The sequence below is a fragment of the Panthera pardus genome, unplaced genomic scaffold, assembly GCF_024362965.1.
Source record: "Panthera pardus isolate Hobbes unplaced genomic scaffold, ASM2436296v1 HiC_scaffold_26, whole genome shotgun sequence".
Classification (NCBI taxonomy): Eukaryota; Metazoa; Chordata; class Mammalia; order Carnivora; family Felidae; genus Panthera; species Panthera pardus.
The window spans coordinates 32,376,580-32,403,184 of record NW_026526832.1 but is presented as its reverse complement, the minus strand read 5'-3'; the positions used below and the strand labels follow the sequence as shown (position 1 = coordinate 32,403,184).

General features: G+C 54.4%; 1 protein-coding gene across 4 annotated transcripts in view; it reads left to right on the top strand.

Moving 5' to 3' along the window:
• Window positions 1–26,605, top strand: part of LPIN1 (lipin 1) — a 129,292-nt gene that overhangs the window by 86,427 nt on the left and 16,260 nt on the right. For all 4 annotated transcript variants that reach the window (XM_019451692.2, XM_019451709.2, XM_019451706.2 and 1 more), the window contains 11 exons: window positions 959–1,088; window positions 2,426–2,735; window positions 3,850–3,943; window positions 4,579–4,769; window positions 6,464–6,557; window positions 7,220–7,289; window positions 10,646–10,738; window positions 13,768–13,847; window positions 19,004–19,130; window positions 20,132–20,280; window positions 20,758–20,844. In XM_019451692.2, the coding sequence (XP_019307237.2) occupies window positions 959–1,088; window positions 2,426–2,735; window positions 3,850–3,943; window positions 4,579–4,769; window positions 6,464–6,557; window positions 7,220–7,289; window positions 10,646–10,738; window positions 13,768–13,847; window positions 19,004–19,130; window positions 20,132–20,280; window positions 20,758–20,844 (1,425 nt within the window). The remainder of the gene's footprint in view (window positions 1–958; window positions 1,089–2,425; window positions 2,736–3,849; window positions 3,944–4,578; window positions 4,770–6,463; window positions 6,558–7,219; window positions 7,290–10,645; window positions 10,739–13,767; window positions 13,848–19,003; window positions 19,131–20,131; window positions 20,281–20,757; window positions 20,845–26,605) is intronic.

Sequence of the window (26,605 nt, the reverse complement as noted above, 5' to 3'; positions counted from 1 at the left end):
TGTGAGTGGTGGCTCACAAGACTAGAAGGTCTGGGGAAGAGGGTCATCCCCTGCTTCGTGCAGTATCATCGTTTAACGCTGGGGGAAATGATGTGGGAGAATAAAGGCAGGGAATGATTAAGTGAGTTATGTTTTTCTCCTCCGGATGTTGTTCAGGATGCTGTGAGAAGTTTATAGATTAAGGTGATTACTCTTGGCCGGTCACTCTTGGCTGGACAGAGGGAAGGCTTCGTTCCTGTCCAAAGAGTAGAGATACAGAAAATAGAGGGATGAGAACACAAGTTCTAGCCACTTAAAAGCTGGCCTGAGAATTCAGCCTCAGGCTGTGTTGTTAACAGAACGAGCCTTAGCCAACGGGTGGGTCTTTGACGGATTCCTGGAAGATCCCGTATTTTGTAAAAATCTCCACGTAGAGGCTCCTGCCACGCTACGCGAGTGTATTTTTGGCATCCGGCATTTGTGGCAAAGTTGGCACACGAAACAGGTCCCTGTTTTCGAAGCCAGCGTGGATTCGTAAATGTGTTAAATGTAGAATCGGATGGGGGCGTGTCTGAGAGAGGCGGGACCCCTCCGCAGCCGAGAGCTACCAGACTTGGTTTGGACGTGGAGAACGAACGCAGGGGAGGTGAGCTCAGGGCGAGGTGGGGAAAGACGGGTGGTTGCGAGGTGAGAACAAACTCTTTTTTCCCCCTTTCTATTGTCATCTGCCTTTTCCTCAGTTCTCCTTTCTAAATGCCCCTTCTCCTCTTGGAATTCGCCAGCAGGGCGGGCAGGTGGCCCATGTTGGGAGGCGCCTTCCACCTGCCGCGCGTTCTGTGGCCCCCTGGTGGCCACAGGTGGGAATGTCATGAAGCTTGTGTGCATTCTCTGGGCTGTTGGAACCGTAGAATTGTGGACCGAAAACATCTAAGAAAAAGTGTCTCTTCCCAGTCTAATCGTGGATTTGTGTTTCCTTAAGTCCTTCAGGCTCCCGACCTTCAACACCTAAAAGTGATTCGGAATTGGTCAGTAAGGCCGTGGATAGGACGGTGCAGAAGAATAACCTAGAAATGCTCTGGCTCTGGGGAGAATTGCCCCAGGCTGCAAAGGTAAGTTTCTCCCCCTGCCTCCGTTCTGCCATACACCGAAGGTGGTTTCTAAGAACGTGAAATGGGCATCATAATCCTTTCTTTCGAGAAATTTTGTTTCATATTCTAGTCTACTAAAAGAATCTTGAGAATATTCTTACAAATTTTTAAAAAAGATCGTAAAGCCTTTAGAACGTGCTAGAGCGTCTTGTAACCCCAGTTAATATTTGTCATATGAACGAATGAAAGAACGAATGAATGAGTGAACACTGAAAGCACTCCTGTGAAGAATCCAGACCAACAACCCTTTGCAGGAAAGGTCTGTTGGGGCAAAGTTGTGGATTCTTTCCTTTTCTGGGTTTATATTTAGCTCTCACAGAAAAATGCTGATTTCACTGCCCACAAGCTATAGTGCTGACCTAGCCAAGCATCTTTACAAACTCGTGTCATTTGTTGCCGGAGAAACGGCGTGAAAATGCTAACCCATCACTTCTTCTGGCAAAACGCTTCCAACCACAGACGTGCTGTAGTGTTGTTTTCATTTGTGCTAGAAGCTTGTGAGATCGGGTCCAGAAACGAATACCCTCCCTTCTCTCTCTAACCCATAAATTGCATTTTGGTTTTTGTTTGGATAAATCTTTTCCAGAACTGGAAACTCCTTGGAGAAGTAGAATCAAATGTTAGTTTCCCACTCAGGCGAACCGACCGCCAAATCTTTACTTATTCACTCACATTTTGGGGGTAAAACGTCATTAAAATATGACATGCATCCAGAGAAACGCCCAGATCGTAAGTGCGCAGAAAATAAACTTTCACACTACGAATGTATCCACGGGACTTGCACCCGGACGGAGAAGCGGGGCTTAACCAGCAACTTGGAAGCCCCACCCTTTGTAGTTACTATTCAGATTGACCCCCAGAGGGATCAACAGCCCCCTGCTCTAACGGCAGAGGTTGGTTTGACAGCCCTCATCATGTTGTTGTGTGTAGTTGTAATTCATCTCTTGTCATTGCTGCGAAATACCCGCCGTATGAATATACTTCCCGTTCCACTGGTGGACGTTTATTTGAGCCTCTTGTATCTGTCGGCCTTTACTAATCCCACTTACTTCTCTTTGGCAGCTGATGTTATATACGAAAGTTCATTTGCTACGGATAGTCTGGTTTTTCTAGGATCTTTTGGCAGGTATGGAAATCGCCGGGTGGCTCCCGGGGCTTAAATGTCCGTCAAACGGGCAGACAGTTCTGCGGATCTTTAATTGGCTGATCGTTTTTCCCCAGCTGACTCTGTTTTCCTGTTTGCCCACGCTCTGACCATTGTGTCCGTCTGTCTGTCTCTCTCTGCCCTTCCGATCTAGTCTCCACACAAGGTGAAAGACTGCAGTCCATTGAACGGTAGGAAAGTCTGTGATAAGACGCACTTTCAGACCGTTCAGAGTGAATCTTCAGATGCGTTCAGTGACCAGTCGCCGACGCTGGCCAGGCCTCCCGTGCCGCCCGGTTTAGAGTCGAGCAAGCCTCCAACGGACATGCAGTGTGTGAACGAAGAAGATGTCGAGGCCTTAGGAGCCGCGGCCCCGCCTTTAGCCGCGATTGAAGACCCCAAGCCCCTGTCTGCCACCGTGGCCCCGATGGCGAGCAAGACAGATTCTCCTTCCAGGAAAAAAGGTGGGAAGGCCCGCGTGTGCTGGCTCCTTGTGCGTGAACTTGGTGCTCTGTCTGCACACTTGGGTTCCTTCTCTCGGTTGTTCCGAATACGTCAAGGTGGGTGCTGGACCGGGACAGCCGTCGCGTTCAGTTTGTGCCCTTTTGCTGAAGGTATTAAAGTATCAGAACTGAGTTATAGACAATCAGACGAAAGGAGCCGTTGGGGGCGGTGCAGTGAGCCCCCTCACTTTGTAGATCGGGGTGCTGGGATCCACGGGGATGCAGTCTTTTTCACACACTTGGGGCTACGTAGGAAGTTGATTAGGGAGCTCATCCTGGTCCCCTCTCCCCCTGCCCCGGGTTTCGGTCTAGCACGTTGCCCTGGTTTCATTGCCGCGAGCGCCATGTTATCCCTGCATCCGATGAGCATTTGGGTGTTGGCCCGTTTTTGCCGGGAACGCCCCTCCTCGCGTATACGTGCTCCGTGAGACCAAGACTCTTCTGGTCTGGTTTCCTTTTGTGTCCCCTGCGCTCAGAATGGCGGCTGGCACACAGTCGGTGCTCCATAATTGCTCTCTTAAGACACACCCAGCTGCCTACCCGGAGGCGCTGACGTCACGCCTGATCTGGTAACCACGCAGCCTTGTGCGGTTTTCCGGACGTGTGTGAGCCGGTGACGTGACGCCCTGGCAGAGGTGGGCAGGGGGTCTGCGGCCCTGGTGCGCCGTGACCGGCCCTGCACCGTTTCGGCTGCCGTCCCCGGGAGTCCTGGCCCAGAGAAGGGCCTGCTTCATGAGTGCCTTCATCATGTGATGCTAATGAGGATGATGACAGAAATCGCTTCAACAGTCGGAGCACCTAGTACCCTTCAGGCGCTTCGCACGCGGGGGGACAGAGACGCCGCAGGGCGACAGAACTTGGTCAGGGTCGCACGCCTGGCGGTGATGGGGTCACGTGCGCACTGGGGTCGCTCGGCGTCTGGAGTCGGGCCGCTGACTTCTGACCCTTGGCTCTTGGGCCAGGGGGCCGCTTGTGAGCACAGTTGCACACCGCGCCTTAAGTGCCGTCTCGTGCGCCTCAGAAGTCCGCGCTTCTGGAAGGTCGCTGTTCTGACTTGGCCCGTTTGCTCTTGCAGACAAACGAAGCCGACACCTTGGTGCCGACGGCGTCTACTTGGACGACCTCACCGATATGGACCCGGAAGTGGCTGCGCTGTATTTTCCCAAAAAGTAAGATTTATTTTCACTCCTCTTACCGTTGTCTAGGTGACTCTGTGTGAGTCCGGTTTCCTCCTTCATGGCTGACTAAGGAGCGAGGGAGAAAAAGGCAGCGGGAGGCTCAGATTTTACTGTGAGAAGCAACCGGTAACGACAGTGGGCTTCCCCTGGAGACGCGCGTGGGGGTCTCCGTGCGGCTGGCTTCCCACCTTCGGAACAGGAACGCAAGCTCGCGGCTGGCTCCCGCGGTGACACCCACGGTCGTGTCGCAGCGGGCAGTGTGGCCCACACCCTGAACCGGTGGCCAAGAGCGGGCAGCCGCCCCCTGGGAGAGGTTCCCTGCCCAGGAGAGGTTCTCCCGTGGCCCTCGGGGCCCCTGTTCGGTTCTGGGATTTGCAGGGAGGGCTGGCCCCTGGGCGGTCCCGTGGCCTCTTAGGACAGCGTGCCTTCTCCTCAGTTCGTTTCCCATGGGTTTGGGAGGGGACCCCAGGAGGCTAAAATAATTGTTTCCCTCCGAAGGTGATTCGTTGAGCCTGCCTTTCTCTGTCGTGGTCCTGAGGTGACCTCCCGTGCTCCTTCGAGGGCTGTCGTGTGGCGGGAGTCGTTTGATGGCCTCGATGTCACAGCCTCTCCCCCTGTCCTTCCAGCGGAGAGCCTTCCGGGCTGGCCAGACACACCAGCGACAACGGCGCCCGGTCGGCCAACCAGTCCCCGCAGTCCGTGGGCAGCTCTGGCATCGACAGCGGCGTGGAGAGCACCTCGGACAGCCCGAGGGACCTGCCGTCCATCGCCATCTCCCTCTGCGGAGGCCTCAGCGACAACAGGGAGATAACCAAAGGTAGCGCGGCCCCAGAGCCTGGCCTCGGAGCCCGTCTTTGAGCCACGGGCGCCCCCTGGTGGCCACCGGCCGCAACGTCCGGAAGCTTGGGCTTCTCTAGTTCCGTCCAAGGTCGCCTTCCGCTTGGCTGCCTCAGGGGTAGGGCAAGTGACTCATTGTCGCTCAAGGCCCAAATGTTGCCGGCTTGCAGTTGGCCGACCGGAGGGCTCTGTCGTTCACGCCACTCCTCCTACCTCCACTGTTCTTCTTCATCACGCCCCACCCCGCCCCCCTCCCCGGGGGTGGTGCTTTCCGGCAGGTGAGGGTGTGCACTTCAACCCTTGGCACTCGGAAGCCATCATCTTCCCTTCCTGCCCCGAGAAGCCATCCTAGACTCCTGTCTCCGTCCTCACGTCCCTTCAGGGCTTCGTGAGTTTCTCCGCGAGGCTGGGGCCCTTTATTCTGGAACCTGAACCAGCGGATCCGGCAGCTGGTGATGGACTGAAAGAAGTTGCTCAATGCGACCCAGCTGGTCGGGTCCATTACAGGAAGTCTTTCTCAGGCCCCCTCCCCCTCTAATAACCAGCCACACTGTGTTTCCGAATCTCGGGCACCGGCCACTCTGAAGCCCCGAAGCGGGGAGCACTCTGTGGGCGGGGAAGGGGTGGGAGGAGGCTGGTGTCGGTGGTACCCCCTCTCTGGTACACTCGCCCCCACCGTCATCTCACGGGGGTCCGTACAGATGAGGCCAGATTCCCATGGCCGGGAGTCCCCGAGGAGAGTAGCTGGTGGTATGAATCAGGATTCCAAAGATCCGGGTCGTGGGCACTCCGAGTTGGCATCATGACCAGGGTTTGTTTTTTTTTTTCTGCTGGACAGGGGTGACTCTCAGTGTCCTGGGTCTCCTGGCTCCTGGTTTCGTTCAGGGGATACGGGACCCCCCAAGGGAAAGGGTAGGAACAAATTAGGGTTACAGAGGTGGTCAGAGCCCTCATCTAGGCTCAAGACATGGCCCAGCTGAATGGGGGACCTCGAGTGGAAGCCAGGGCTTTGGGTCAGAGCTCGTTCTGGAAGCCGGAGTCAGGGCTGAGGTCCAGGGCCTCCTGACCCGGTGGCCTTCCCGCCTCTCGGAGCGCGGTGGGCCTGGGCAGGCGGGTCTCACGCCGCCTCCGGCACTTGCAACAGGTGACAGGGATCAGCACCGGGGCCCTGACTCTGAGTGAGCCCTTCAGGACGCCGTGCTTTCCGTGCACGACCTTGTCCCGCCTCATAGCCCCCGAGGAAGCAGGCGTGGTTCCGATCCCCACGTTACAGACGAGGGAACCGAGGTTTGGGGGGGTGAAGTACGAGCTCACCACAAGCTCATGCCAATAAGCGTGACTGATAAGCTGAGTGGCCTGGTTTCCGAGCCCGCTTACCGTTCAGCTGCTTCCGCGGATGCGTGTATAAAGCGTCTTTTCCACACACCTGCTCCCAGCCGCGCTGCCCGCGGGTACGCTTCCCCGACCCCTCCGACTGCTCCCAGCCTCCCTTCGTTTCCGCACAGGCCCCGTCCCCAGAACTAACTGAAGCCCCTTTCCAAGCGCGGTGGAAGAATTGTCTGTACGGCTGGAAGACACTTGCGAGCGAGCGAGCGAGTGAGTGAAAAGCGAGCCTACTTGCCTTAACGAACGTTCCTTATATTTTCTCCTTATTCCCTACGATTGCCTTCACAGATGCATTTCTGGAACAAGCCGTGTCGTATCAGCAGTTTGTGGACAACCCAGCTCTCATTGATGACCCCAATCTTGTGGTGAAGATCGGGAATAAGTAGGTTCCTCTGGGAGGTCATTCTGACTGTCACGCCACGCTGATGGAAATGCACTTTTTCAGATGCAGAGATGGTGACAGCGTATAAACCTCAGCGGTGTAAAACGAGGTCTTCGTTCCAGTTTATTATTAGCTCTTCACTAGCGGCACAGTCCTGTGGTGTTACCTAGTTTTATTACGGAACGTGTCCAGTCTCAGCACTTGGCCCCTGGGCCTCAGGCCTGTGTAGTACGTAGGCGGGAACAGAATAGACCGCGTACCTCCCCCGGCTTGGGTGTCTGAGGTCACGGGACGTGCAGGTGTTTTTGTAGCCAGTTGGCAAGCTTTCCTCCCTGAGGGGAAGTCAAGGGTATTTAGGTATTAAGTTGGGGTACCTGGTTGCCTTTTTTATGAAACGTGGCAAGAAATGCCACAGGCACGTTGGTCGCACCGTGGCCACCGCGCCTGCCTGGCTGTGCTTGGCCCCTGGGACTGGCTGCTGTGGGGTCAGCAGGACGAGGGGCCCTGCCGGGGAGGGGCGTGTGGGGGAGGGCTAGGGTGTTGGCCTGTTGGGGACCCAGCTGGAGTTCCAGAACTTTCCATGACTGTTTTCTCATGACGCTCGTAAGACCTTGCAGCGTGAGCCTTGGTCTTTTGACATCTGTTTCATTTTCTCCCGTCAGGTATTATAACTGGACAACGGCGGCCCCTCTGCTCCTGGCGATGCAGGCCTTCCAGAAGCCTTTGCCAAAGGTGAGCTTTAACACGAGGAAGAAGAGGCGGCCCTGCAAGCGACGGGGAGACTCCTCTGGGTGGTTGGAACGTAACCGTTCTCGTAGCACCACAAAGTTCATCACATGACGTCCTTTTGGAGCTCGTGGAGTCCGCCTCTCTCGCACGCTGAATGGCCTTCCCCTCCTTTTTCAGGGCGAGACCTCCCAGTCCTGCCGGTTCCAGATCAAATCCTGCCCCCAGGGTTCCTCTCCCGACACCTGCCGCGCTAGGGACACAGCGGAGGGTGGGCAGGTAGATGCCCGGATGTCAGAGCCCAGGGATGACGAGGGGACGAGAGAGAAGGGCTGGAGCAGGTGGCAGTTTGGGTGCAGGGAGACGGCGCATCAGACGCTGGGGGTGTCGGTGCTGCTCAGCCAGGAAGCAGGCCCCGGGGCCGAGCGGCCCAAGCGGGGAGCGGGCAGGGTCTGGCAGTTCCTAAGCCACCCGAGGCAGCGTGATGGCCGCAAGGAGGAGGCAGGGTTAGAAGGGCTGGTGGCCTGCCGTGGCCCAGCATGCTCTCACGCTCCCCTCGGGACCCGCTGCACACTGGGCTTGGAATTGTTCAGTTTTCCAGCGTTGCGTCTTCCTGCTGGATTATACATTCTTCGTGCTCCCAAGACCGTGCCTCCCCTTGTCTCCCTCGTCCGCTTAGCAAGTGCTTTGTGCCGTTTGGTGTTGTAGCAGATCAGCTAGTTCTGATATCTGAGGTTCTCGAAAAGTCTCCTCTGACTTTGTTGAGTCCGTGCCCACCCCTTCCTGCACACGCACGTGCCTGCGTGGGGAGGCGTTTTGGGATTTGGAGACTGAAGCCTCGTCGGTGGTGGTACTTTGTCTGAGGTCACGTTGCCCTTGCTGGTTTTGTTTTGTCCCCGCCTGGTTCCTTGGTATCCGTGGCCCAGGATACATTAAAAAAAAAAAAATTTTTTTTTTTTTACATTTATTTATTTTTGAGAGACAGGGAGAGACAGAGTGCGAGGAGGGGAGGGGAGGGGCAGAGAGAGAGGGAGACACAGAATCCAAAACAGGCTTCAGGTTCCGAGCTGTCAGCATGGAGCCCGATGCGGGGTGCGAACCCACGAACCGTGAGATCATGACCTGAGCCAAAGTCGGACAGACACTCGACCGACTGAGCCACCCAGGAGCCCCGGCCCAGGATACGTTTTTATGTTACATTTCTCAGCTCTTGCACAACAGTAAGAAAAAGGACCAATGCAATTGAAGTTTCCTTTACCTTAAAGGAGTTAGCTCACAGGAGGAGTGTGCGTGGCCCCTAAACTTAGTCTTTGTGATACACATCCTAAGTCTTTTTACGAGCTGTCAGTAAGTTTTCCGCCCTGCTTATTGTGTTTGTTAATATAGAATTCATTTTACATGTAGACTTTGTCTGTCTTTTATGGTCTCGTATCACCCTCGAATGGCCCTGCTTTCTCATTTGCAAAACTTGGGAAAATAGACCATCTTGTTTCCTAGTACTTTCTTAAATCTTTGACCGGGCTGGGTTTTATTCTGAGAGTGAGAGAGGTATCGGGAACCCAAATCAGTTTTTTCGCTTTTTGTTTTTTCCAGTGGGTTATCGCATCAGGATGCTTTGCTTCTAGAAAACAGAATGACTACAAGTAGCTTAAATAATAGGCGTTTCTTATCCGACTCAGTAAGAGTCTTAGAGGTTGGTGGTTTCAGGCTTGATGAGTTTGGGTTAGCTTCTCTGTGATTTTCTTGGCTTTCCCTTTATGTTCACAAGGCGACTGTCCCCCCACATCATCTTCTCAAACAGCCACGTCCCAAATAGGAAGGATGGAGACAGATTTCTCACTTTCAACTGGCTACCACTTGGTCACGGGATCACCTCCAAAGCAGTTGTGGGCAAAACAGTGACGATGACTGACGTAGGCCAACCGAGGTCAGAACATACTGCACCTGATTCTCGAACAGGGTTTTAGATTTGTTGGCAAGAAAGAAAGGGGATGATGTGCCCAGAGCATCAAGTCACCGGGTCTGGCGTAGCTACCTAAGTATCTCAGTACCTTTTGTTAGAGGACTCTTTCCCCCACTGCTAGGCAGTTACGGCTACAAGCATGTATTCTGTTTGTTTATGGATTTAGGTTCATTTCCGGACTCTGTCTTCTGTTCCATCTATATGTGTACTCACGTACCAACGTAACACTCTTTTAATTACTGTAGCTTTTAAACATATTTTAACATCCAGTGCGGTTTGGACCTACTTAATACTCTTCTGTCTACGAATTTTCTGGGATCTTTTTGTTTTATAAATGAACTTTAGAATCGCTTTGTCTAGGTATGAAGATAATCCTGGTAGTTTGTTTTTTTGTTTTAATTGGGATTTTGTTACATTTATGGATGAATTTAGGAGGAATGGGGAAATCAACATCTGTACGAATTATCCTCTTTGTCACTAGGTTATGAAGGATTTGCTTTTTGGTATATTAGGAGTTTCTTTTGTATCAGGTAGGGATCTTTAAGTGACTGAAAGAAGCACGCTTCAGGCGAAACATGTGAATGATTTCTCTTTCTGCTTACCTGCAGTCTGTTTGGCTGAAAGACGTAAACTGTTTTTTCATTACTAGCGGGGGTGATGATTCCCTGATAGTTCTGTGAACCCTTTCCCTGGTGCTGGGATTTGCCTCAAGGTTGATATTTTCTTCTTTGCAAATACTTAGAAAATTATGAATTATTATTTGATCTTCCCCCATTAAATGCTCATTTCTTTCGGGCAAGAGTATGAGTTTTCTTGTTAATACGTGAGGTTTTGACCCCAGTGCATCTACTCAGGTTCAGTCGGTCAAAATTTGGCAACTTACATTCACTAAAGAGATCCTGTGCATTTTATTTATTTATTTTTGTTTGTTTAAAAACGGTTTTTTACCCTATACGTCATGTCGGTCATTTCATTTTTTATTTTATACTCATCATGTTGAGAGTAACGGTATGTTAACCCGTAGATCACTTTAATTTGCAAACTTCTGGTCGTACTAATCACTAATGATTTTCAATGCTTTCTTTTTTTTTGTTGTTGTCGTCATGTTTTTTATTTTCATTTGTTGTTTGTTTATCCCTTCACCATCTTCTTAAGTCTTCGTGCTTAAGTTATCTTCATGTAATTTTGGATGCCATTAGGTTTTGCTTCTCGGAAATTTTTCAGCCACGAAGAGTATGTCGTGTTTTCTCTGATTTTCTTTCTTCTTCTTCTTCTTTTTTTTTTTTTTTTTTTTAATCTTCCTTTGGTTTGCATGCGTGCGTCTTTTGGTTTGACTGTGCTGAGTGGATCTTTTTTTTTTTTTGGTTCCATTATTTATGTTCCCATCCGTTTAAAACAGGCCACTGTGGAAGCTCTCGTGAGGGATAAGATGCCCAGAAAGGGTGGAAGGTGGTGGTTTTCATGGAGGGGAAGAAACACCACGATCAAAGAGGTAAGCACGGGCCACCAAAGGGTGCTTCTACTTAGCCCAGACGACTTTGGGTCTGTGGAGTGCGTTTTCGTGCTCCGGACGGGAGCGGAATGTGCCCAAGGCGCAGTACTGGGTTTCTGGGAGCCAGCCCTGCCGAGAAGCAGCGAGAGGCCTCCCAGGGTGTGGGGGGAAGGGGCCGAGGAAGGGGAGGTGTGGCCAGAGCCTCGGTTCACCTCCTGGCCCTGCGACCTGGCTGGCGGGGGATACTGCGGGCAAGTCACTGCCCCTCTGGGATTTCTGCATCTGTGAAAAGAAGGGGTTCGGTCTGAGAGTTTACGTTTCTATTTAAAGTTAAGCAGCCCTCTGCTGCTTGTGAGTCTAGCTGGAATGGGGCCACACTCCTCGTGGTAGACCGATTCCCGTTAGTCATGTCACTGAAAGGGCGCATCTCAATATGCATGGCTTTCGTTTCCCTTTCTGTAGATGCCTATGCTTTTTTCCCAGCTCTCTGTCAACCTCTCAACCTATTTCTTGAAGGTTCCATGCCCCTGTGTCCACCCGACTGCCTTCCTCCTAAGGCTGTCCCCGCTCTGGCTCCACGACCGTGAGGGCGGCCGGCGGGGGGCGGCGGTCATCGAGGGTTGTCTTAGGGCCTCCTTTTCCCCGGGCAGCCCCACCCATGCCCGTGCGATGCCTCCTCTTATTTGCAAACCAGACGTTGTTTTGTGTTCCATGGTCGCTTACCAAGTAGCCAACTACGTGGCTATTCCATGTGAATGTTTCGAGACACTTCAAAGCTGGTCATTTCGAAGACTGGCCTCACAGCTTTCTTGTGAATTCTTCCTTTGCCGGACCCCGGTCGGAAAAATGGTGCCGGTGCCCCTCCATAGGCTAGACCCTTCCTTTTTCCTCACGTCTCACATTTAATTCATCGTCAGGTCCCACCAATTTCCATCTTAAATATTTCTCACATGTACCCACCTCGCTCCAGTCCCACCCCCACAAACGTAGGCTGGCGCCGTCCCTCCCAGGATTGCTTCCGGTGGTCGACTGGTCTCTCCTCGCCCTCTCTTCTTCATCGTCTGTACCGTAGGTGCATTGGTCGACTTAGGAGACGGGTCCAATTTATATTATTCCTTGCTTAAAACCTTCTGGGATCAGGTCTCTCCATGGTTGAGACCAATATTCTTAACATGGCTTACAACACTTGTACCCTAGCCCCTGCGTCCCTCTTTAAACTTTTTTTTTTGTCATTCTCCCCCTGCTTTCTCTACTGTAGCTTCACTGGCTGAACATACACTCTACCCCAGGACTTTTGCATATGCCATTTACACTGCCTGGTGTCCCTGGGACCCCTCTCACTGCCCTTCACTTAATTGACTAGTGTCTCAAAAAGCCCTTTCTTGGCAGACTAGTCTGGGCTGCTGCTCTCTGCTCTCATAGTCCTGCCTGTGAAACTTTGCCTTCATCAATTTTGTCAAGAGTTCGTAGTCATATTAGTGTGACTATTAACATCTCTTTCTCCTCTAAATCCTAAACTCCATGAAGGCAGAGACCCTGTCTGGTTCTGATCCCTGGGTATCCTGGGTGCCCACATTGGACTCAGAGCAGGGGTTTGGCAAATATTTGAGGGAATGCTGATTACTTTTGGAATATAGTGTAGAGAAACCCCAAGGACAGTAGTCAAGTCGGTTGTTACAATACTGACAGAAACCCCAGTGATCTCAATTTGTTTATTTCATGAGTTCAAAGGGAAAAAGTCTCATGGAAGGTTTTGTCAAGAGGAAATTGTTCTTTGACATTTTCTTTCAGCATACCTGATTGGTGGTGATTATTCCGTTATCTCCAAGGGTATGAACAGATTAGAGCAAACATATACTTTACTTTAGGTGACTTAAAACATAAAGGGCCTTTCTAGTTCCCTTCCTAGAGAGTAGAATGTTCTAGAATTTAGGCAGAGGGCTGGTTGCTATTTCAAAGGCCTATTTATTGTAGAGTATCCCCATTGGCACCAGTTTGAATTAAGGGGAATGCCAGCATGAAGGAAATCATGAAGTTGTGAAATTAAGTATTTCTTAAAAAAACTGAAATACATTTTTTTCAGATAGTTACGTATTTTTGAACTAGTCTAATAAAGGATTGTTGGCAGTGGTGGCTAAATAGATTAAAAGTTACTGGGCATGTTATCACATCAATTTTATAAAGAGCTAACGAATATTTGGGTATAGTTTGTACTCATCCGATGTTACGATGGTCACCCTCATGTTTATGTTGCTCATTTTCTTATTAACACTGAAGCCACTAACCTGCCTCCTGACCAGATGATCGCAAATAGTGGGATTCAATTGTACACCCTTTGCCCTGGGTCCTCCCATCTGATGACTCCCGTGACGTGTGTGGGGGCTGGTGGATGTCTTCTGGTCCCTTGCCTGCTGCAGGCCAGGCTCTGTGTGGGCACAGCATCTCTGTGGTCCTCACGGCAGCGTTAGGACGTAGATGTTATCATCCCCCCCCTTTTACCGGTGAGGAGACAAGGCTCTGGAAGCTTCCATGACTTGCCCCAGCTTCCCAAGCAAGAGAAGCAGAACTGAGCCCAGATCTCTTCAGAGTCCCAGAGCTCTTTCTGGTACATCGGAGGAGCATTTTCTATGAGGAGTGTGTGGTGTTGAGAAGGAGAGAAGCATTTTCCCAAGCAAAATGTGGTGTGAAAATATTTTCAAGCATTTCTATCAGCAATTATAAGAAAATATTTTGAAAATATTCGGGTATCCAAGCAGCCCTTGATAAAGCATTTGCATAAGCTCCGGCGATTATGAAGTTTGGTTTGGTGCCACCAGCACTTCTGGAAAACAGACTCATTTCTGTCAAACAGTTTTTCTCAGCTTCACTCAAGGCATCCAAGCAAAGCACTAATCAGCACCTGCCATGCGTGGGGCGCGTATCACTGGGGACGGCATTCGGGGCTCTGCCCTGGGCTCCGGGGAGCCCGTCGTGGCACACCGGCCCTTCTCTCTGGTACTCCCCTGACTCCTTCTCGTCTCCTTCTCCAGGAAAGTAAGCCAGAGCAGTGCTTGGCTGGCAAGAGCCACAGCCCCGGGGAGCAGCCGTCACAGCTCGGCATGGCCACCAGGTACGGGGCGCGTTCTGTGTCCAAGGGCATGACGTGTGGCCGTTGGGGGCTGCTGGGGCTCACCGAGCATACAGGCCTGGGACCCAGGCGGACCGGGGTTGCAGCCGTGGGCGAACTGGAACAGTTAACTGCGTTTCCCATGAATTAAATGGTGGCAGTGGTGCCCTTAGATACCTACCTTGCGAAGTGAACGTGAGACTCCGGGCACGTCCTGTAACTAGAGCCCTTCTCGTGGTCTCGGTGTTTGATGGCCCTGGATGTGCAGAAAACAGCAGCGGTGGCGATGATGGTGGCCAGCACCAGCATTAACAGTAACGTGGAAATCAGTTTCCTTCGGAAGGAAATTGCTTTTCCCTATCATCTAAATACTTCCTGGGACTTTCGCTGATACTTTCCTAAGTACGGACAGGGGTTCGTATTGGCAACTCACACGTACTGTGAATGTTCGCCGTCAGGTTAATCTGTTCTTACGGGATTTGAGGGCAACTCTGATCTGAGGGCAATGCCATCGTGCACCAGTTAGGATGTCGATAACGTACGTAGATAGCGAATGAGCCAACCTAACGCCCTTTACGCGTCACCTTACCTTTAGAGTAATCCCGTGCTTAAGAAACTCAGGATTGCGTTCCTCATTTAGCAGGAAGAAAAAAGCGAACAAATTAATGGAAGGCAAGACGCAGATCTTCATCATTTTTGTATCCTGGGGGCTAAGCTGATGCCTGACACACAGCAGGCGTTTCATAAATGTTGCGGAGCTATTGCTGACTTGATAAGTTTTATGCAATATATTGCTGATTCATAGGAGGGGCAGGCTTAGATCTCAGGTTCTCAGCCTCCCGGCCGTCGCTCTGCATCGTAAACTATCTTGTTTCTAGAATTCGCTGTGGGAAATAGAAAATATAGGCGGAAGTAGGAAAACCTCCCCGGAAGGGAGAAGGCAGGTGTGCTCAAGGTGCAGCGCAGGCCGAGAACGTGCTGGCCTCTGAAGGGATAGAAGCCGGTGGACTTTCAGCGGGTCGTTGCTTACGCCTGCGAGTGGCCAGCCGCGGGCTGCGAACGGCAGACCTGGAGTCGGGCGGGCCTGGTTTGGGGTCCTGGCTTCGGGCAAACTGGTCTCCATATCCGAGCAAAGGGGCAGGTGTCGTGTCCAGAGCAGCGGGGCAGGCAGCCCGGGAGGCAGCACGGTGACAGGGGACACAGACGGAGCGCTGGCTCTCCTGCCTTGAGCATTTAAACCAGTGATTTAGCTCCACCAGAAACTTCCTGCTCTCCCGTTCTTTCGAAGAACCTTCTCTGTCCTAGCCATGGTTTCCGAACACGAGAGGCAGTGTGAGCAGGACGGAGAGCCGAGGCTGTGTCGGCCTGCCGTGCGATCCTTGGTGAATCGTCAGCCCCGCAGTGTCTCCTTTCCGTCTGTGAAATGGGGAGAATGATGCCAACCCCACATACATCGGCTCGGGCGGTTCCCTCCATGAGGAGGGAGGTCCAGAACGCAACCCCCACAGGGCCGCACGGCTGGGGGCGGGGGGTGCAGCTGTAGCAGGACAGTGGGGGGTGGCTCTGGGATGGGCCCGGCCGGAGGGTCCAAGGCACAGAGCGTGACGACCGCGGGCAGTGTGGCATGCAGCGGCTCTGATACTGTTCCTCTCCGCTTCCCAGGGGCCGCGTGGAGGACCGGGGACGGAGCTGGGGGGCGCAGGGGGCAATGGGGGCCTGAGGGGGGCGCAGGGGGCCGGTGGGGGCTCAGGGGGCCGAGGGGGACCAAGGGCGATGAGCAGCATGACCCTAGGGTGGCTCCTGCCCGCTAAGCCGGAGCCTCAGCTGGCACGGTTTCTCGGAATTGTTGCAGGTTTTCTCACCGCCTGACACAGTCCTCTTTGGACGTTGCCGAAAATGCTGTTCGCGGCCAAACAGAGCCCATTTAAGAGCCCGCAGCGCTCTGAGTTCATCACGCTACGCTCGTTTATTAACCCTGAAAAACGAAGCGCTGACTCTTGCGAGAAGGGATCGGGAGTTTGAAAGTTCGTTCGAGAAGGGGAAACGTCTTAGGCCTTCAGCCTCCCCGCTCGATTCGTGCCGTTGACTCAGAGAAGGCGTTGGCGCCTTGCCGTAATTGACAGACTTGATTGACAGAACAGGCCCCGAAGCCGCCTCATTGAGCAAGCTGCTTGTCGCCATACGAGTCGTGAAACTTCCGCTTGCAGAATGTACGCGGCGACGGGCGCTAACCCGGGTGTTGTTCACAGCTGCTCCGCGAACACAGACTCTCCAGCGGGCTGAGCCCTTTTGTGGCGTCGCTTCTGGCTGGCGCTGGGAAGCGGCCCTGCTCCCGGGCCCTCGTGAGCCCCAGCGGACTGTGGCGGGACCCCTGTTGCGCGGGGTGGCGTCCTCGCCCCCCGGCCGCTCTACCGGCAGCCAACTGGATAGCTGCGTTCCAGAGTCTGCGTCTGTTTTCCCTCCAGCACCGCCAGCCGCACGGATTTAGTGGGTTTTTTGCTGTTTGGTTGCAAAGCGGCAGATGGAAATGAACGGTGATTCCGCCTCGTTCGTGTTTCCACACCCCACGGGCAGAGGCGCACATCAGTCTGGTGTCGTGCGAGCTTTGGTTCGCGTTTGGATCTCATTTCCCTCCAGGCTGCTGGGTTGGAGCGTAAACAGTCTCCGATTCAGCGAGGGGCCTGCAGCTCGTCTCTTTCTGGGTTGCCAGCTGGGTGCTCCGGGACTGTGCCCGACCCATCTGGAAATCTGTGGGCCGGTGGTTTAGAAGAACCAGCGTTGTTCACGGGACCCACGGGGGCCGGGACTGGAAAGGGCTGTTGTCAGAACATGTCACTTTACAGACGAGCCAGGGGCCCAGAGAGGGGATTCTCCAGTTGTGAGGCCTCATCGGGGCTCGTGTCTCCTGGGCTGGTTCTGTCTGTCTGTCATCTGCCTGCATCCTGAGTGTTTTGGGGGGGGGGGGGCGGGGAATGCTGTTTGTTCCTCTACATGTGGTGATGAGGAGATCAGGACTGAAAGAAAACGAAGCGATTTGTGCAAACGGCCTGATTCCCGTGGACTTCCAACACGGACTTCTCCGGTTCTAACCCCAGTGCCGTCTGCACTTTACCTAGAAACCGGCCACAGATGTCACTGGTTAGATTCATCTGCATGTAGCCCAGCCCTGCCGCGGACTAGCCTGGAGTCTAGCCTCCATGCTCTGTCCTTCTAAAATTTTTTTAAAATGTTTATTTACTTTTGAGAGAGAGAGAGAGAGAGAGAGAGAGCAAGCGGGGGAGGAGCAGAGAGAGAGGGAGACACAGAATTCGAACCAGGCTCTGGGCTCTGAGCTGTCCGCGCAGAGCCTGACGCGGGGCTCGAACCCACGGACTGTGAGATCATGACCTGAGCCAAAGTCGGACGCCCAACCGACTGAGCCACCCAGGCGCCCCCACGCTCTGTCGTCCTTTGTGGACCCAGTGGCCCGTTCCCATGGCTTATTCCCCACGGTCCCGGTGTCCTGGAGATGGCCAAGTCTGCTTTCCGATCATAGCACTTAAAGCCATGCTGTGTTGTGACTGTTGAGACAGAAAGCCCCGGGAGTGCGGGGGCCAGGCTGTTTGCCGAAGCGACAGCGGATGGATGAGCTCCAGCCCCCCAGCCCCGAAGCCCTCAGGCTCCCTCTTGTGGGGCCAGGGCGTCAGGTGCTCACGGAAGCGCAGCTCATTCTAGCTGCGGAAGGAGGCTCCTCCCCACGAAGGGGTAGCGGAAGTAACAGAAGAAGTAACAGCACAGCTGGGTCCGGTGACCTCCCTCAGGTCTCTCCAGTTCGGGGCAGCCGTGGATTGTAGGCGTTGCTCTGGGATGCACACACGGGGTGGGAAAGCAACAGGCCACACAGGAGTGGGAGGGGAGGCGGGGAGAGTGGGGGGCCAGAGGACAAGGGGGCGTTAGCGAGGTCCGAGCCCTTGGAGATAAAGAGAGAAGACGGAGCTCCCAAGTGTATGAGTCTTGTTCCCAAGCGTATCAGGCTTGTTCCCGAGCGTATCAGTCTTGCATAAAGGGATGTCCCGAGCAGGAAGCTCTGGAGGCAGGCATGAGGATGGGACCTGCCTGCTTGGGGCCACTCAGCCTTTTCCACTTAGCCTTAGCCAACATTTGTTAACTTTGTACAGTGTTAGGACGTTTTTGGAGATAATGGTCCCCGGATGCAGGAAGCGGCGGGAAGCCGCTGGGTTGGGGATTATGCCATAGCGGGATTTTAATCCAGGGAACAAGTAATTACTGATAGGCTTTACATGAGCTGTTTAAAGAAAACGAGCCTGCTTCCCACCCGCACCTCCCAGCCCTTCACCAGACGGAGAAGTCTGGAAGACTCAGGAGCATTGGCCTGTGGGTTCTGCGCAGGCAGACGAGGTGTGTAGGACAGCCGGCTCGGGGGGTTCTGGAGAAGGACTGATGTCTTCCCTGTCTTCACCGGCACCTGCTGGGTTATTTGGGAATGTGTGTTTGGTGGGGCGCCTGGGTGGCTCATTCGGTTGAGCGTCTGACTTCGGCTCAGCTCATGATCTCACGGTCCGTGAGTTCGAGCCCCGCGTCGGGCTCTGTGCTGATCGCTCAGAGCCTGGATCCTGCTTCGGACTCTGTGGCTCCCTCTCTCTCTGCCCCTCCCCCGCTCATGCTCTCTCTCTCTCTCTCTCTCTCTCTCTCTCTCTCTCTCTCTCTCAAAAATAAATAAACACTGAAAAAAAAAAAAAGAAACGTGTGTTTGGAGAGGTGTGAACACAGAACTGATCCGTCAGGGTGTGTGGAAATTCAGAGTTCTCGTGCTTGGCCAGCAGCCTCGGGGAACAGAAGAGAATGTTTCCCTCGGCAAGGACGGAGCTTAACCCTGTTTATCGGGAAGAGGAGAGTCTTGGTGGAAAGTGGAGTGATGATAGCGAGTGAGTAGGGACGTGAACGAGGAGAGGCAGCCCCGGATGAATAATGCAGGAGGCGTATGAATGGGAGTTAGCGGGCCTTCACGGGGAAATGTCATGGCATATGGTAAATGACCCCCCGAGAGACGGCACTGGGGAGAGACCCGATCGACTCAGCCATTGATTCTGGCCTAATGCATTTTTCACGGCTGCCCAGATGCATGTCCTAAGTGGTGGTTACGTCACTGTGTGTTCCAGGATAAAGCATGAGTCATCCTCCAGTGATGACGAACACGCGGCTTCCAAGCCCCCAAGTGCGGGCCACCTCCCCCTGTTGTCCAGCGTCAGCTACAAGAAGACCCTCCGGCTCACCTCGGAGCAGCTGGTGAGTGTGTCCTTCCCTCGTGTTCGTGCGCCCCGGCCGAGGCGTGGCCGCCCAGACTCAGCGGCTGGCTTGGGCGTCTGGGTGCCCCTCCGGCTCCTGTTGCCAAGTGTCGGAGGAGGGAAGCCTGACAAAGCCAACTGATCCTCAGGTTTCAGTGACTGATAGACTCGACTCTCCCAGGCTCTTTCCACTTTGCGAGAGCTGTGCATCTCCTAACCTGGGGGAGGTCAAGCAGTTGCGAGGGCCGGGGGGGGGGGGTTCTCGAGAGCTTCGGGTGGCAGGGGGCCGTCATGGTCACAGTGTCTTCTTCAGGTTTCACCAGACCCTTCCTGTCCTGCCCCTTGTTTCCCATGAACAGCCAGCGAGCCATGTCCCCACTCTTTCGCTTCTGTCCCGAGAGTTAGCGGGGGGGCCGGGCGTGGTGCTTCATGGGAAAAAGTCAGGCCCAGACTCCCGCTCAATGCCACCAGCTCACCTGGCAGTCTCTTGTGCAGTGGTGTGGCACTGGGCTCGGGCCAGCGATGCCGGGGGGACCCTGAGTCTCCACCAGCTGGTGTGCACCTGAGGGTCCCAGCACTGAGATCAAAACCTCCAAAGGGTAACCGTGCTTTCTGAGCCTGCTGTGAAGTCCTGGGATCTGTGGTTATTCCGGGAAACGTCTCCCCACTTGGCTTCGTGTCCCCTTTCATATTTAGTCGCGGAGTAGTGAGTGGGTCCTATTCTGAAGTTGGAACGATGAGGGCAAGGCTTCCTGCCCGTCACCTCCCGCCCCCTGCAGAGAGTGGGTGAGCTGCCTTTCAGGTGGGCCTGGGGTTCGGGATGGCCGGACCCCGGGAAGAACCGTCCTCACGGAGAGCGGGACAGCGAAAGGAGGAGTTGTACGGTGGCCTAGGGCAGAGAGCTCGAAAAGCGATCCCGACGTCGCCCCTCCTGGAAGAGGGGCCAAATAGCCCTCAGTCTGGGCTTTCCCCTCAAGCGGCCCCGCGGCTCATGTTTTTCAGAAAAGCTTGAAGTTGAAGAACGGCCCCAACGACGTGGTCTTTAGCGTGACCACACAGTACCAAGGCACGTGCCGCTGCGAGGGCACCATCTACCTGTGGGACTGGGACGACAAAGTCATCATTTCGGACATCGACGGGACCATCACCAGGTGGGCCCGGCTGTGTCGGGGCCCTGGGGCCTGCAGCCGGCATTTCTGCTCGCGGTCTGTGGCACCGTGTGGGGCCCGTACGGTTCGGTTCCCGGCGTGGTCCTGGGGTCTTCGCCCCTCGCCTTAAACAGGCGCAGTCCGGGCTCGGTGCTCGTCTCCATCGGGGCTCCCGCCTCCCTGGTTTTGTTGTTCTCGTGGGTGTTTCCGAAGCGCGACTTTCCGAACGGCCTTTTTGCTTTGACTTAGCGAGTCACGGCCTTGAGGCGTGATAGTTGGAAGGTGCTCTTTCGTGTGTTAACGTATCCCTCCGTGAGCGTCCTCATGTGATTTCTTTCGTTTTGGGCTTTTCCGGAAAGTAAGTCGCGGGTCCTGTTGGCGCCCCTCGTGAGGTATTTCTGGTACAGTGAGCTGGAATGGGCTTTTGCCCCCCCTTTCGGCATGCCCTTTTTATTTTCTTTTTCTCGTTTCTCTGTTTAGGTCAGATACTCTTGGCCACATTCTGCCCACCCTCGGGAAGGATTGGACCCACCAGGGCATTGCTAAGCTGTACCATAAAGTGAGCCAGTAAGTACCGGGCCCTCGCCCCCATCACATCATGGCACGGGCCATGACTGTGAGGGTGGCTGTGAAGAGGGGCGCGGGCGGCTCAGGCGGGCGGGGTCCGGGTGGGGGGGGGGGGGCGGGTGGAGGATTCTGAGTACACAAGTGAGTCCCCATCCCGCCGGCTCCCAAGTGTGAGTTCGGTACCCAGAGACGAGAAAGGAAGTGATAGGAGGCTCGAAAATCATTGGCGGAAGGCGGGTGCTAGCGTTGGCGGGGGGGGGGGGGGGGACGACCTGCCATCCTGTGTCGGGCACGCGTCACTTCACTTACTAGCCTTTCAGAGTTACCGTAAGAATTGATAGCATTAATTCACCGAGAGAGAAACTCGGAGGGTTGAAGTGGTTTATCCACAGGCCCCCGGCCGCTAACAGGAGGTACAGCCGCCCCGGTCTGCTCTGGTCTGTCTCCAGGGTCAGGGCCCGTCAGGGTCTCTCCCTCCCCACACGGCTCGTCGCTTTCTCCATCTTTCTGTGGACTAGAGTCTCCCTCATCAGTGAAACCTCTCCCTCCAAGGCTTTCTGTTCTCCAGCCTCTTAAAAAAGATTTTTCTTAATGTTTATTTATTTTTGAGAGAGAGAGAGAGAGAGAGAGACAGAGACAGAGCGCAAACAGGGAAGAGGCAGAGAGAGAGGGAGACGTAGAATCCCAAGCAGGCTCCAGGCTCCGAGCTGTCAACACAGAGCCCGACGCGGGGCTTGAACTCACAAACCGCGAGATCATGACCTGAGCCGAAGTCGGACGCTTAACCCGCTGAGCCACCCAGGCGCCCCTGTTCTCCAGCCTCTCAGAGCTGGAAGGTGCCTTAGGCCAACCCAGGACAGCCCCACCTTGCCATGGTGGTGGCAGGTGAGGAATCACAGAGTTAGGAGATGTCAGGCCGGAGAACCAGGCCGTGATTCCCAGGCTGAGCCGCTCACCTGTGGCCCGTTGTAGGTGACGATGGGGTGGGGGGATGGGCACTCAAAGCCATGCCGGTGCTCTGAGCACAGATGAATGGAGTAGCCTTTCCTGCCCCTCATTCATTCGTTCGTCCAGCATTTACTGAGTGCCTGTTGTGTGCTTAGCCCAGGGACGGGCACGGGGGATGTCATGAGGCGGACACGATCTCTGGCCTCCTGAGCCTGACGCCGCGGTGAGGGTGGGGTGGCTGGGAGGCGGCCCTCAGCCCCTGGTGGGTTGGAGAACTCAGATTTCTCGGATGCCCGGCTCATCGGTTTGAGCTTCTCCAGATGTCACCCCCCGCAAAAAATCACAAAAGTAATACATGGGTCTTTAAACAATGCAGAGGAGTAAGAAAAGTTAGAGAAATTGGAGAGTACAGAGCTTGTGTCTTCTTCCTCTCTGCTCCGCACCGAGCTGATCCGCTCCCCAGAAACGGAGCCACCGTGACCGGTTTTGTTCTGTCCCGCTGTCCTTAAAATCCACGCGCGCTGTCCCCAGGCCCCTGAGACGCACGCGTGCGTGCGTCGTTTAGTAATACATCTTTCTGTTTCATCACCTGTGGGATCTGCCTCATTCTCCACTGCTGCACGAATCGTGTAACATGGGTCAACCGTTCTGTGTGTAACTAGCCCTCTGTTGACGAGCCGAGGAGGTAGTTACCAGTCTTTTCGCCATTTCCCACGGTGACGCACAAAGCACTCAAACGCAGTGTTTGTAGTGTGTGATGAGCCTATAAATAAATAAGGACGGCACACACGGGGGGCGGGGCTGGCGTGAAGTGGAGTCCCGGAAGCGGAATTTCTGGTAGGAGGGCGAGCACATGAGCAGATCTGCTCGGTGGGGCCGGATCGCCCTCCGCAAAGGTAGGCCCAGCCCGCAGTCTGGCAGACAGCATGTGTGTTGGCCCCTTTCCCCACGGCCTCACCACGGCTGACCTCTCGCTCGGAAGGATTAATCCACCGGGGACCTGCCGCGACTCGCATGACGCCGAAAAGTACATCTATTTTTAGTTGGAAGAAACTCTCCCGCGTCAGGATACCGGGAAGCTCACGGCCTGAATCGTTTTAGGCTTTGGAACATAAATCCACTCCTTTCCTCACTGGACATTACAACATAAAAGGGCACAGTTGCATTTTTGTTTGTCCCCCAGAAAAGAGATCTCCGTGGAAAGTCAAGTAGGGTAGCTTAGCAGAGAACGCCTGAGCATTTTTTACGTTGGTTGCCTAGCGTGAGGTGAGTGAGGGCTGTGGGTGGTGGTCCAAAATGAGTACAGAATGCTTCCTGTATTTTCTTTTTTTTTTTTTTTTTTAATTTTTTTTTTTAATGTTTGTTTATTTTTGAGGCAGAGAGAAACAGAGCATGAATGGGGGAGGGTCAGAGAGAAAGGGAGGAGACACAGAATCGGAAGCAGGCTCCAGGCTCTGAGCTGTCAGCACAGAGCCCGACGCGGGGCTTGAACCCACAGACCGCGAGATCATGACCTGAGCCGAAGTCGGACGCTTAACCGACTGAGCCACCCAGGCGCCCCTGCTTCCTGTATTTTCATTTGGGCCAAGAGGAAGGGGCTTGACGTTTGTTCATTCGCTGAGTTTGATGTGTGTCCTCAGCGGCTCCCACACAGTTAGGTTTCCGGAACAGTCTGCACACACAGCTCGGCCATGGCCTCCGGGGTTCTGCACGGAGCACCTCCCGGGGGCTCCTTGGCGTGGCTTTCCCCGCCTTCTGCGAGGCCCTTCTTTTCCAAGTTTCTCCCCAGACCTTCCTGTTCTAATCCAGGCCGCATCCCACACTCCATGCTTCGTTTTCCCATTTTCCCGCCTACGCTCAAACGATGGCTTCTGCCCGGCATGCTCGTACCTCTGATTTTTGTCTCTTTTCAGCTTGTTGTGCCCAGCTCAGACGCCATAGTCCTCATGATGCCTTTCCAGGCCAGAGTCGGCGACCCCGGGTGGCTCTTACCTCCTTACTGAGCTCTTTACTGACACCCAGGGGCCCGGGTTGGCTTGTTGGCATCCTGGCGCAGGTCGGGCTCGGTGCGACATGCCCTTAGCTGACTGCTGGTTAGAGTGAACCTGCATGCTGGCCACGCCCCGCATGCTTCCTCCTCTGGGGTCCTGGGCAGCTGCAGCGGGACAAGTGTGGGGACTGAGGACTGGTGAGGGTGGCGGTGACCCCCTCTTCTCGTGAGTCCGTGCTATTCTTGTGATGTCCTCCTGTGATTACCCACGGGCCTAGTGAGAGAGCTCTTTGGCATGCTCTAGGGTTCCAGGAAGGTGATGCTGTTTACTTTAGGATTTGGGGACGGATCACTCTGTCCTCACTCTGCTTTTTTGGAATGTAGGCTGCGCTTAAAATTCCTGCACTGCAGTATCTATCTAACGGGAGAACCAGTCTCGCCGATAGCCGCTTGCCTGACAACCACAGAAAATGAGGGCAATTTTATTTTATTTCATTTTATTTTTGCCAAATGTAATTACTTTTTCGAATACAGTCAGCTGTGAGAAATTGTCTGTGGAGCTGAGTGTTACCTTGTTCAGCGAGGGGGTGTAAAGGAGCCGGCTTGGTTATTGATTAAGAAGAACACCAGCCGATAGAAACGGAAGACGTGAGACTCTCCCCTCCCGTTCAAGTATCGGTCAGCTTGCACAAGGAAAGTAAAAGACTCTTCCCTAAAATATCCAGCTCACTGAGCCCGTGGGTCTTTTAGGGGCTAGACGTGGGCAATAACCGCTCTGATTTTCCGCCTTCCTTGATGGGTATTTTTATAGTGATGGAAGCAGAAAGCAACGTGTGTGTGATTTAGCGAGCATGAATGCTCCCGTGTTTTCGTGGGTGGATGGGTTCGTCTGCGGCGTGGAGACTGCTGTGCGAAGCCAGGATTCTGAAAGCGGAAAGCATCATTAGCAGATGCGTTAGGGTCTTTCTTTTCTCCTTTTCGCTGATGTTTTTTTTCTCCCACTCCGGGTCTTAGGGGACTGCACTCGTTAACGTCTGACAGTAAGGGTGGAGAGTCTGATGGGGAGTCGGGGGGACGGCCGGAATCTGAAGGGGACGGCCCTTCGCTCACCCTGGCCGCTTAGACCTCGTCCCCCACTCCCAGCGTTGGTTTCCTCATCTCTAAAAGGGGAAAATTCGGCCGGGCGGTCCCTGAGGTCACCGCCAGCCCAGAAATGCCGTGCCCGCACGTCGTGGGGTTGCTGTCACAAGTGTGTGTGTCGTGCAGCTGGGCGTTCTTTTCCACGCCCGGCCTCTGCGAGGACCCCCCGGGTTTAGCAGACTCTGATTGGGAATCTGCTGCACACCAGGGGCTGTGCCGGTGCCTCTCCGTGAGGGAGCTCGGGATCCTGTAGCAGCGGGTGATGGGGACCCTGTAAGGATGCAGGGAAGGGGACGCGCGGTGAGATGCAGGTTTCTCAGACGGAAGCGAGGGAGAGATGAAATCTCATCGGAGGGGCGAGAAATCCAAGACGGTTTCAGCGAGAAGGAGGCCCGGAGCCGAGGCTTGTTGGGTGGGCAGGGTTTCAGGGTTTGAGAGAAGGGCACTCGTCACAGGGGGAGGCAGGGCGAGAGGAGGTGGGGCTGAGAGCCAGGCCGGAGTGAGCACGGTGGGCGCGGAAGGGAGGCTCTGGGCAGGGGTCCTCGGAGGCCGGGCTGAGGACAAGTCTGAGCTTGGCCTACAGCCTTCCATCCTTAAGGGAGCAAGCGGTTATCCTCTCTCTGGGCCTGCAGACGGGGCTACAGGGGCCCCCTTTTTTTTTTTGCAAGAGTGCTCTCCACCGAGGGCGATTTTGGCCCCCAGGGACCCATGACCATGCCCGGAGCCCCTTTCTGGTCGCCATGCCTGGGGTGTGTCGAGGACCCCTAGCAGGTGGAAGCCAGGGATGCTGCTAGACATCCAACAGGGCGGCCTTGTCGGGGCTTCTGCCCGGCCCCCTGCAATGATTTATCCAGGCCAAGATGTCAGTGGTGGAGAAACGTCCGCCTAGACGCTTCTCTTGGCAAATAGCCCCAGGGGTGATCTTTCCAAGCTATTTTAATATCTGCCTGGGCCAAGTGTTTTCAGAGAGATACAAGAGGCTGAGACATATGGAGAAAACCGTCAGTGGGACGCCGGGACGTGGAATCCTCTTTCTTTTTGGCTCTGGTATCTCCCGAGTCCTGTTGTAGTTGCCGAGATCTCAGAGGGGTAAGTGTGACCCACGTGTGTGTTGCACGTCTGTGCGCACGCTCGCCTCGGGCAGGCTTCGCCCTTCCCTCCCGGGGAGCCCACAAGTCCACCTTTTTTGCGTCAAGGGTAGGTCTCCCCACCTGCCCATTCCCGAAGGGCAGGGCTGTGCCGGCCCCGTGTGCACCCGGAGCCCAGGCGAGGTGTTGGTGGGAGCAGCGCGTCCTGCCCTTCTGAGTGAGGAGTGAGCAGTCTTACCCCCCAGGGGCTCCCTTGAGAGTAAGCTTTGGTGACTCGGCGTCACCGGAGCATTTGATGGGAGCGCTTGGTATTTCAGGCGGCTTTCGTGGGGGCGAAGCCTCTGCCATCAACAAGCCATTCCCCCCGCCCCCCCCCCCTCCCCCCCCCCCCAGCTCCTCCAGGAGTCTTGGCGCTGATCTTCCAGCCAAGTTTAGTAATGGCCTTTGAAGCAGAATACTTGCCTGGTGAGAAGGAGGCAGTGAGTGGCCTGATCAAACCCTGAAATGTATTAGGAAATCAGGTTTTGAATAAAATTAGCATCTCAAACCCCTGCAGGTGGCCTCTTTTAGGACTCCGATGTGAAGAGCTATATAC